The 12,818-nt window shown below is 40.6% G+C and overlaps 1 protein-coding gene across 2 annotated transcripts in view; it reads right to left on the reverse strand.

Annotated features, from left to right (window-relative positions):
- The window catches only part of LOC109968831 (mannosyl-oligosaccharide 1,2-alpha-mannosidase IA-like), a 49,309-nt gene that overhangs the window by 15,104 nt on the left and 21,387 nt on the right, over positions 1-12,818 (reverse strand). For both annotated transcript variants that reach the window (XM_020615371.1, XM_020615372.1), the window contains exon 2: positions 5,502-5,598. In XM_020615371.1, coding sequence (XP_020471027.1) covers positions 5,502-5,598 — 97 coding nt within the window. The remainder of the gene's footprint in view (positions 1-5,501; positions 5,599-12,818) is intronic.

Raw genomic sequence — 12,818 nt, forward strand, 5'->3', positions numbered from 1 at the left:
TCTCATTTTCCCCCCCGGGTTTTTGTAAAAAAAAAAAAAAAAAAAAAGGCCTCCATAATAAATCCTTGGTACAGACATCACCTCTGGCTCCCTTGCTTATAAAGGGGCTGAGATCAAATTAAATTCTAATAATGTCTAACAGGAGTCAGGGTTTAGCTTAAGGCAGGGCTGACAACTCACTGGCACTGGGCCCCAAATGAGCTCCCAGTCATATTAAAGAGGACTATTGATACAGTCACCATTCTGGTCACTGAGATCTGGGTGGAAAGGGGCTCATAAGGGCAGCTAAGGTTAGAGTTGGACACTCCTAAGCAAGAAGCAGGTCTGAATAATTCAAAGTATTCCTCAAACTTAATATTCCAACTACAACACAGGCATTGTGGAAGCTTCATCCGACATCTTCAGCCCCACCAAGCTACTGTATTTCCTAACATTGAAATATACACTATATGGCCCCTCCTCGAAGCCACAAGAGCACAGTGTCTGTTAGCACACTGACAGATGTCCACTTTGGATTTAGAAACAGAGATGTAGCTGAGTCTCAACAGCAATATGGCTGGTTATAGACAGCTGAGCTAAGTGCTAAAAGATGGAGAGAGGAAGTAGAGACGACAGGAGGAGAGATGGATGTCAGTGTCGCCTCAAGCTGTATTTAATTTTAGCAAACAGGGTGACTCTACAGAATCTCCAGGGACAACAGCTATGCTACTGTAGATGAAAAAGTGCTGCCTTATAAAATACCAACATCTTCTTTCAAAACCCTGCATTGCTCAAACGGTAATTAGAACAAACAGGAAAAAGCAATTGTGGCTAAGGATGGCAAAAGATAAAATCCAAACATTACATCAGTTTTTCCTCCTCTCTGCAGAGTCTGTTGTAAACAAATGGTTTCAACGCCTTGCCAGGAAGTCAAACTGTAGTTACTGACAATGAGACAGGGGACACACATTTATTAAAATTAGTCACCTGTGCACAATATTATTGACATTGCATCCAAAATGCCACTCAGTCAGCCCACATATAACAAGACAGATTATACAGTATGTGAGCTGCACAAACTGTATTTATAGAGTGGTGGTGACAAGAGGGCGAATACTCAGCAGTCTGGATGAAATACTGTTTGTGACCAACAGTCCCTCTGCCCTTCACTCACCCAATCAATGTGCAATTCATTACAATTTCAAACAGAGCCTACAACATGTTACTGAATGTCATTTTGATTTAAGAGAGTTTATACTTCCAACAGCTAATAATCTGGACACTACACTAATAATGAAAACAACCTTTAGGCTGTTGGTTCCCCTACAGAAGCATATAACTTTTAGTGTTACAGTGTGGAATATCTGAACTTTCTTATGCTTAAATAATTTTATTTTAAAATAATTTGCACATTAAATAAAACAACATTAAATATTTGAGCAAAAATCTAAAAGTTTGTGAAAAAAAAGTCTTATCATTTATGAAGAGACTGAGATTCAGGAACCTGTTTGCCTCTCACAGATTGGAGGTAAGATCAGGTTTGATTTAGAAAAAAGTCTGTCAACATGAGCAAACAACCTCATGACTGTCATCATGTTCATATATGCTGCCATAAGGTGACTGGTGACATCACAGTTTTCCAAATGAGCCCCACTGACTTCAAGATGGAAACATATACACATAAGTATGTCCCATGAAATTAACCAAATGTTGATTTAAATAAATAAATTTAAAAAAGTGTTTCCATGAGGAACTCCTTTGCTACATACTGTATGTTTTCAGGGCCTTTACATTTATCGTCCTAATCAGAAAATTAAATAATTTCAGCAGTCAAGCAGTAAGAAGAAGTGAACTGTGACACTCTTGTGTTGCTGTCGAGCCACTTCCAGATCTGACCAGTGCAGGTGGCGAGAACCTCTTCTGCTCACCACTGAGCTGCCGTTTGTGGTTACTTTCCACCCGTGGTGCTCCTCTGCACCAACCTCTGATCAACACGCCATAATTAAAGTCAGCTGCTATTTCTCAAGACAACCCCGTCTGCTGCAATTTTCCCTTGTGCACTCATTTGCTATCGCAGGTGAGCTACACATTCAGAGTCACTTAATCAGCGTCTTGACCTTCTCAACAATATGTCGAATACAAGCACAACCTGAAGACTCCCCTCTAACAGTTTATTCAAATACAGGCAGCTTACGTTAATGGGAAGACACAGGCAGAGCTGTTAACCTGGACACCGAGTGTGCTTTGCCAATGCTAATAGAAGATCAGGAGCACACTGCATTCGTCTCACGATTTCTGGCCCTTTCTTAGTATTTGGGTTAAGAACAATTCTGCAATATTGTTTGATAAAGCATACCCAAATTATGGCTGGTTGTCTGCCAGATTTGTTGGCTGGGAAGATAAACTTTGTTGCTTGCCAACATTTTGGGAAAATATAATGCTGATAAATTCCAGCCTTGGGAGAGCATTCAGTTTTTCCTCATCAATCCTGTTGTACAGTAACCTGGATTCTTATAGACAAGTGATGGATTAAAGAAAGGGCTTGATTCCAGGAAAACAGTGCCCTCAGCAACCAAGCTACTGGGCATTTGGATACCCAGATATCATTTTTCTGGATATTGTATGCATGATTAATGAAGGAAAGAGAAACAGTTGGTTAAATCAACTAACAAAGGATTAATCTGCAAGTATTTTGATAATGGATCAGTCGCATTGTTATCCTCTGAGCAAAAATACAAACATTTGCTGGTTCAAGCTACTCAAACGTTGGCAAAAGCAATGTAAAGACACCACCCTGGGCTTGTCAGCATTGCAGAGACAAACAATTAATCAAGTGATTATGAAAACATTCACCTGATTAATCAATAGAGAAACCAACTGCTGGTTGCAGCCCTAAAAACAAATAATGCTGGGCAGCAAATCTCTTCAAGTGCATTAAAACGTCCCTGAATTGGAGTAATAAACAGGCAAACACACTAGAGAAGCAAACAGCTGACAGCACAGCTGCCGTTGGAGACCAGGGAGACACGTTCCTCTAGGGAATGAGCACAGAGGGGAGAGACTCTTCCTCCAGTCAACAGCTGTACAGAGAGTGCACGAGTTTTCAGTCAGGAAAAATGTTGTTTAAAAAAAAAAAAAAACCAGGCGGAGCTTACGAGTATTTAAAGTGGATCTCTCAACATTTTCTGCCCTGTCATCCTGTTCTTACATTCTGAAAATCTGCAGCTGTCATTCAGTGCATTTAAACTAAACTAAGCAGGTTACTCAGAGCAACCAGGTTCTGTGTGTAATCTGTGTGCGAATGTGTTTGAAAGCACCACAGCAACCTGGTTGCTGGGGGCATTGTCATCCTGGAATCAAGCTCTTTCTTTAATCCGTCATTTGTCTGTAAGAATCCATGTTACTGTACAACAGGAACAGCCTTAGGCATGGAAAGTGGCTTCAATGCATAATACTGCAGGTCAGAGTATATCATTATGTTCTATGGGAGGTAGAAATGGCTGTGACAAGGCTCCGGGGCCCAGCTGTCTTATTTACTGATGAAGTTGGTCTGCTGGAGCAGTCAACTAAAACCTATTTACTTTTCTATAGCACAGCGATGGAGGACGAATAGAGACTGAGGGAAACAACAACAAAGATGAACACAGGTAGTGGAACAGTCTAATAATTAGTATCCCCAACCCGTTTTTCACCTACGTATGATAAATCCCAGTAATGAGACAGTGGATGGAATTTACACAAAGCTGATTCAACTTTCTCATTAAACATAAGAAGGCAGTCATTAAAAACAAGCCTCCAAATCTTCCATACTCGGAAAACTTGAGTTATGTGCTTCAGGGAGTGAACTCCTGCATCTCAAAACGATCATGTAGAGTACATTTGATACCATTAGTTTTTCTCCAGATGCAAACTTAAACTGGACTTCAATTTCCATCATAAAGGTGCAGAATAGCAAACTGTTCCCTCATAAAACATTACTGCCCTAATCCTAATAACAGCAGAAGAAATAAATCTTGTGTACGTTCATACAAGAGTAACCTGGAAATGCTTAAGTTAAGCTTGGAAAGTCTCAAAACAGCTATAACAGCTTCATATGGTGATAATGTATTCACTGTTGCATTTACAGCTTCTCCACTACCTCCAAAGCAAAATATAATCCATTTAAACACCATTTCCATTTTTCTATTTCCTTCCATTCAGCTGACACATCCATTTCACAGTGCTGCTGCTCTTAACTACAGGAACCTTACTTAAGATTATCATTTTGAAAATATGCTGCTGTTACAGAGGAGGGAGGAAGAAGAATCAGATGGTTTCTCTGTTATTGGTTTCACTTCCGCAGACCTGCACCCCGAAAACATGACCTCTGAGACAAACATCAAACCAGATCAAGTACGTGGGTGTGTTTGGGTGTCAGGGGAGTCGTCTTATCAGCAGTCAAGGCACAGCTACCTCTTACACATGACCGCCATTTGAGCTATTCAAGAGCTTGAACTGGCACCATGCTAAACTGTCACATACGCCACCCACTGAAAAGCACGCGCACACACACACACACACACACACACACACACACACACACACACACACACACAGCCCTCCTCTGGAGCTGAAGGTATCTAAACAAATACTCTCACTGAGAATTTAATTAGGTCAAGAGAGCACAAGAGATCTTATCAAATTAAAAATCCAATTCCAGCTCTTATTAATCCAATCAGTCAGAATAAATAACAGTGTTCATTATGCGTACACAGAAAAACACCTGCAAAAACAACACGTACACAGAAAATCCCCCCTCATTCTGTCTCAGTTGGTTCAATGGTTGAACAGCACATCTCCTCCAGTATTTCCTCTAATGTCTGCGTTGGACTCATTTCAGTAAAAGTAACTGCTGTTCAACACCTATTGGTTTTAAATCAAATATGATTTGCACAGTTTCAGCCGCCACTGTTTGTAAGTGACAAAGAAACAAGGGCTGGGAGTTTAATCAAATTTACAATTACGATTTTGGCTTCCAATCATTATGAAAACAAAATAACTGAGCTAAAACGATTTTTGTGCCACGTTCCATTTGGTAATGATGCTCTGGTTTTGTCTTGCGTTATAAATCCAGTGCACACCTTCAGCCATCGTCATGCAGCCTTAGAAGAAACAACACAGTGGCACAGAAACCCCGCTGCCACCTAGTGTTTTGGTGGTGTTATTGCAGGGCGACAGACACCAGCACGTGTATAAATGTTCACACCGGCGCAGGCCACTTGTGCAGCCTACGGCTACTCTGTACACATTCAATACAGAAGCATAAATCAAGCTTAAGATGTCCCACGTCACCAGAGTCATTAACAGCACAGACACCACCAACTGGCAAGCAGCACAAATAGAATATAAATATATGATAAATCTGACATTTCGAGACATCCACAGATGAGTGCCGGTCAATTTGGCTGCTGATCTGAAGGCCAAGACTGCTGGTGGCAGGGACAAGAGATCAATTATGTGTTTGCGTGTGGGCTCTCACTCACCAAACAGATTGCTGGAGTGGCCTTGCTTAGAGACGGGCCTGAGCTCATTGGAACCCCAGGCGTAGTGCCTGTAGCTGTCCCACGCATGCTTCATCATCTGACAAGAAGAAAGAGGAGGAGGAGGGGGTGAGAAATCAAGAGTTAAAGAGGGTAATAACAACACACCCAGAATACAGTGTGTGGTTTAGCCTTTATCTTGAATGATACTGGATATTTGAGGCTAATACCAATAACCAAGATTAAAATTCACATTTATTTATTTTTATTTTTTTTACATACCAAGATTAATGTGACACAGAAAACATTTTCCTTTCTTTACTTTGTTTTAAATGAGCTGTAATCAAGGTGCATACTGAGTGAACACTTAAAAAACAGTTTCTAATCTACATCAAACATGTTTTTACTGTGGTTTTTTTATAGAAACCAGCAATATTGATTAATGTGTCTCCTGTTTTCTCATTAATAGATGAATCATAAAATCCTAAATGTCAGGAAAACAAAACCGATTACATTTTCCCAAAGCCCAAGTCGACATTTTCCAATGTCTTGTTTTATTCCATTAACCGTCTGATACCCAGACGACAAAGTTCAGTCTAACACCATTGAACGATCAATCAACCAGTCGTGGCTCTACACTGATTTAATTCTTCTGTGATAAACTGGATAGTGTCAATTTACTGGCCGGGGTCTAAATTTGTTTGCTTCAATTCAGCCAGGATTTATCAGCCAAAGCCATGTGAGATCTTCATTTCTTTGGCCAGTGAACCAAAGACGGTAACAGCAATGTCATGTGATGCATGTTTCCTTTCCCAGTCACTATCGTGTGATTTGAATGTTAGATCTGCATTTCAAGAAAAACGCTCCTCAGTGGTGGAGCTGTAAAAATAAATAAATAAAAGACACTGGTACAGATGGAAAATGTTCTGCTGCTGAGTCGTGTCGGCTTTAGCTGCACAGTTACTCTGAACAGCCATCTGAGCTGGCTGGATAACTTGGCCAAGAATAATTTGGGACACTCTACTCAGTCTATCAGCATTGTTGACACGATCACCCCAAAGTTAACAATAATTTATCTCAACTTAATGACATTTAAATGGATGCTGGGAACCAGTTTTTGATTTCCCCATCGCCGTTTTATCATCCACAGGTTTAAAGATGCAGTTCTTTCTATATTTTACAGCTGCAGGTGCAAATGAAAAAAGAACGGGAGTGGACTCTTTTTCAGTACATCTGTCAAAGATGTGAAATGAACTATTCCCACCGGTTGGTCTGTCCCTGCTAAACAGTCTCAGTGCCAAATCACACAACATTAGCTTGAGGTTGAGGTTTGCACAGTTATGAACACCAAGCTGAAACTAGTAAACACAATGTCTTTCAACATGTTCTACAATAACACACAATGCACATGAAGTGACATATTGAACAGATTTTATTCAAGTGTTTTAATCTCCAGCAATAATGTGTTCTTTGAATCTTCAAATAACAAACAAGATGAGACAAATGTAAAAAAAAATAAATAGCATATGTTAGACAACACAGCATTTCTAGCTCATCCTCATTATTATTATACAAAGTGTCAGCAAACCCAACTGCTTTGTTAGACACACAGCAGTCACTACTACTGCATGATTTAATCTTTCAGTAAAGGAGAAAGTCACAAAATGATGTTATTCTGTGCATCAGGTAGCAAATGACCTATTCAGAATGTCTGCTTGCCAATTATGACCAGTGGCTGATTGATCGGCTCATCCCTTCCTTCATTAAACACAACCCATCACTCAGCTCCCTATGAAAACAAACATTTTCCTCTGCTGAGTCTCATTATCTGCCGCTAGAACCACCTGACTCCTCCGCAGGAATCACTGAGGGTTCATCTTGTTTTCTGTAGGCTGGAAGGCATAGTGAACGCTTGTTCCCATTCCGACGCTCAGAAGCTCATTTCAGTCTCAGGTGTGGCTCCTCCTCCAGCTCTGTGTGTGTTTGTCCTGTTAATCCAGGTTAACTTAGACACACTAAAACACTTTATCCCACACCTTCAGACAGCAAATCTGTTCACAAGCATGTCCATGACAGTGTGATCTTGTCATACATAGACCCTCACTGGTACTATATGGGTACCAGTGAGGTACCAGTTAGTACCTGTCACACTCACCACAGTGCAGGCTTTGTACAGCTGAATACAGTACACAACATGCACTAGCACGCAACAAATGACAGTGAAGCTCACGCACAGCTTGCACGACTTCTCCCAGGGGATCATATTACTAGAAATACACCCTCTCTCAGTACCCATATCTTATAGCAAGAGGATGCACGTGTGCCTACTAGTTTTCATGTCTGTGTGCAACTAAAACCGGCTGTGCCAAGTGGCACAGACACTCCCATTTCTGCTGTTAGCTCACTCGAGGCAAAACACTCACTGAGAAGAACAATTAGCTGTATTCATCTTAAAGCTGAATACAAATGACTACCAGGTACAGTAAACCAACAGGGTCAACGGGTTGCCCTGTGCTTAGGGTGACCTGCTGCCCCGGAGACCAAAGTTAGTCAAGTAAACCAGTAAAGCAGTCAGTCGAGAAGGAAAGCAGACTGTAAATCTGGTTTTCAGTACTGCTCCACCATCCCAGCTGTCTCACAGCCACTGCACATACAGAACAAGAAGCAGGAGAAGCATAAATGAGGTTGTATGAAATATGAATGATTTTTATTACTGACACAGGAAACTGTGCACTAAATTACAACTACCGTAAAGAAATGCCACTACAGTTTCACATTCAGTGGAGGCTGTAAAAGCCTCGGCAAACTCTTGACAAGTCAGTCTACAGGTGCATTTAGCCCATTAGCTCCTAAATGAATAACAGTATCATCAGTAAGGCTGAATACTTAAGTTCAACTAGCAGTTAATCTACTGAACATCATCTCGAATGAAGCATTTGGTCTAAAAATATAGTTTCTCTCACAGTCCAAAACCCAAAGATTCTGTTTGTTATTATAAAAGATTAAGAAAACCAGCAACCATTCAATTTGTTGCCAAGACTGAGGCTGTAGCAGCACTATCAATTCATCAACTAATTCCATTTACAGATAATGAGGAAAAACAGCAAATTCTGAAATTTAGGAAGTTGGAACTGAAGCATGGATCAGGCTGGATATTTCTGTCCAAAACGACCCATACCCGACAAGTTTACTGTATATAATGTCCGAACATTAAACAAAGAAGACATTTGAGCACTCCTGCTGTCTAGCCTAAACTTTGACCTACATGTCCGAACCTCATCCGGGCCAGAACATAATTTCTAAATGTCTGTCCGAGCCTGGCCTGAACTATCTGGTAGCGTTGGGTCCCATCGAGCTTGCCTCAGGTATCAACTCTCTAGCTGGAACCTGAAAAAATAGACATTTTTTCCTTCTAGTTGTCTTTGGGTATGGGCAAGATGAAGCTCAATTTAAAATAACTCACAATTCACTGCAGAACACTTTACTACAAATTTACTGAAAACATAGAGTGAACAATCAAACGAGGAGATGGCTGGCAAAGATAAAGACACAAATAAAAAAATGATTATATCACTTTTTATTTTAAAAACAGCATGTGCACAATTAAAAGTGCTCTGCAGGTGATCAGTAATGACATGAGCAATAAATAAATAAATAAATAAATGTGTGTATACTGCTGTGATGCTCCCAGTTGATTTTTACTCATACTGTGAGCATGACTGACAACATTTCAATCAAAGATGGTTGTCAGCACGTCACACCATGCAAGCTAAACAGGCTTGTGCATGAGGAGACTCATTTCATGCTTCTCACAGAACAACTGTTATTAGATTGCACCAGATATGGGAACGACCCAGACTGAGCCACATGATGAGAACAGGGGGAAGTAAACTGATCAGTCACCTCTCATCAACAAACAGTTGTTTTTTTTTTATTTTAACCTTTGACATGATCAGTTTACCCTTTCTAACATGTCATGAGGCACAAAATGCTGTTCAGTCATTGTTCATGCCCTTCTTTTAAACACACACACACACACACACACACACACACAAACAGAACAAAAGCTCCTTCTTTTGCATTACATCTCCCACACACATCAAAAGGACAGCTAGCAAAAAGCTTTCCTCCATTTAAACCCACTAATTAGAGCTAGTAAGCTTGCTAATTACAGCTCCTACAGTAAATGCATGTCACATTATGAGATCTACTCATATATTATTGCTGCACTGGAACACATGAGGACTAGAGGTCTGTTGAACGTTAATAAGACCAAAACAAAGTCGCTGTAAACAAATCAGCACCAGATATCCAAATGGAGTGTTACTTGAAATTTGACACTGTATAATATCCAGCATTAAAATGTCCTATATTAGAAAGAGATATTGAAGCCATTAAGATTACAGTAATTATAAAAAGCTTTGTACATTGGATAATGATATGGGCCAGCTATCACTCAGCACGTTGCATGTTGAAATGTGAAAACACAATACAGTGGTAACCACGTTAACACAGTGTCCCCAACTCACCATCACCATTATGACAACATCATTAAAAAAACAGGCATTTAAGTGAGAAAAAGCAGGTAGGGTGGGACAGGAGCAGGATTGTAGTATTTCCTGACATTTGCATGAGTCTACTAATATCTGTACTCCAACAACCATACAATTTGCACAGTTGTCTGAGTTAGGTTCACAAATATCACAAAATTATGTCAATTAACAGATTCAGGCTGCTGATCTCTATCTTCAGTGTGTAAATGGCATTTCTGTGTGTTAACTCTAACTGGATTTAATACTCAGGATCCCGGTGTGTTGACTGAAATTGGATTAACTGCTTGGGATTTTCTAGGCCGACCACTGTTACTAGGACCTGGTGGAGGAATTTCAGCTCCATGCTAGCTGGCTCTGTTTAAGGTGCAGTGGTTTTCTAGGGCACCGGCATCATGTCCAATCTAACAGGAACATCTTAAGTTAAGTACAGAGATACCTGCTCATATCCAGAGTTGTAGACAGACACACACATACACACTGGCCAAGGATGAGATTATTTGTGTGAGAAGTGTTGGCAATCACTGTGAGCGGAGAATCACCTCCTCCTCTCTGGCACTTCAATTCATTATTATCCTCTCTCCGTCATCCCCCCGATCCACCTCTCCTGTCAGCCTATTGATCTGTCTCAGCCAGTGAACTAATAACTGTGTTGTGTTCACTGATGACATACAAGCACATGTACACACCCTCTCCACAACTGTTTTCTATCAGCAGTAAAGCTAATGGTGGAGGAACTGTGTTAGAGCATGCTAAGACAGCAACAGGGAATAAAAAGAAAAAACTCTCACACATACAAAAAGGAGTCACCCAGTGTAAAACTGTTTTTTGGTAAATAATTGACATTAGAAATGTTTTCAGGGAGCAACAAAATGTTAAAACTGATATATAAAGTCCAGCTCTAAGGTGCTACTTCTATACAGACGCCACAGCCCCAGAAAACTTAGCTTCAATGGCAGAAACAGTTCAGTTTTACTACCAACTATTCTCATTAATATGGCATCTGGGCCATCACTGCTCAGCCTCTATGTCAGACTCACACAGCTAAACTGAGCAGCACAAAACAATGAGACTGGCTGGTTTCTCTTCTGGCCAGTGGACCTTCAGGTAGGCTGGGTCCAATTTGTATGTTTGCATTATGCCGCTTGTTTCTGTGACAGAGAGCAGAAAAGAACCTAAAAAAAATGACTGTAGAAACATATCGATGAGTCAGTGCGAGTGTTTTAATGAGCATTTAAATGATGCGACTTATTTGGCCTTCAAATTCAAAGGTCCATATTTATGAAACTCAAACTCCTACACTTCTATTCTGAGAAGCTAATGTAGCAGTAAAAAGGTTCTTTGCTAAAAGTGAACAAAAATATATTCACCACACAGCAAGTGTAGGAGCAAGTGCAGCATTCTGGGCGATCACATGATTCATCATAAGTATGCTCAGCGATGGAATACTCAGAAACAAAGATTTACCCAATGTTTAAGTCATTGTTCACTTTTCTCTTTTTCAAGGTACAGTAGGTTGTTCCAGCACCTTACACCACAGCTCTGTCTCTGTGTAATCCCAGACTGTCTCCATGAAGCTGAGGTCAGGGCGCCATGACCACCTGTTGCAGGGGCCTTTGTTGTTCTTCTCCCTGAGGACAGTTCTTTATGCTCTAACCATGTGTTTGGGGTCATGATCACGCTGCAGAATAAATGTGGAAGCAATGAGATGCCTCCCTGATGGTGTTTTGTGATGTATAAAACTCTAAACCTCTGGAGTGACTACAACTTCTGCACAACACTGTACATATAAATAGGTATGAAAGAATATGAAACTGGTTAAATTGTAAACAAAAAAGAGGCTAAACTGGAGCAGGAGGACAGCTCTGCCGCTGTGAGAAAACAGAATAAGGGCAATTAAAAAAAAGAAAAAGCGGCATGGCACACTATCAAATGTGCATTTGGAGCCAACAGCAAATATTAGGCTAATTCTGAATTACTCAAATTGCTTCAGATAACGTAATATTACTTAAAGGTCCTCTGGAGCTCTCTCACATTTAAGAGCATTATGATCATTTTGGTAAATATGGCTAACTGACACTGCTCTATACTCCACCATCATCAAAACACCCATTTTTAAAGGGTTCCTGTATTTAATCAACTTCAGTTTCCTAAACTAACTGTCAAAGGTCCCTCCTCACTGTGGGATCAATAAAGTACCTATGTACCTTTACCTAAAGGGCCACTTGGGTCAAGAACTTGCAGTTAAGAAGTGAGTAAAACATATTCCACTAAACAAACCTTTAATGGAAAACCTGTACAACACAAGTGGGAAGCTCTTTCCAGGCCTGGCAGGTGCTTAGTGGGCAGGATGACAAACAGCACTGGACTGACAAAAACTTAAATAGTTATTAACAATACACATTAGGACCCAGCCACAGATGAGCACAGAGGTGCATTTCAAAGGTCTCCAAAAAGAAAACCTGGCACTGATCCAGTGTGTGTTCTTTATTAGTCGGCACACACACTGAGCGATGAGGGCAAATCATTAACTGCTGGGCAAAGATCGAGGGTTAATGGCCGTACTTGCCCTGGGGTGTCTTTAGTAATGTGCAACTGTGGGAATGTGCTTAAAACAGGAAAGGATGCAAAAGGTGTGTGTGTGTGGGGGGGTTCCCACAGGGGAAGCAAAGCTGAAACCGAATCCTCTGACAGTTTGTCTCTAGAGAAACACTTGTGACTAACGTCCCTGTACCAGCTGCACTGAGAGTGTGTCGTGTGTGTATATGGA

Source organism: Monopterus albus, unplaced genomic scaffold (assembly GCF_001952655.1).
Source record: "Monopterus albus unplaced genomic scaffold, M_albus_1.0 scaffold164.1, whole genome shotgun sequence".
Taxonomy (NCBI): Eukaryota; Metazoa; Chordata; class Actinopteri; order Synbranchiformes; family Synbranchidae; genus Monopterus; species Monopterus albus.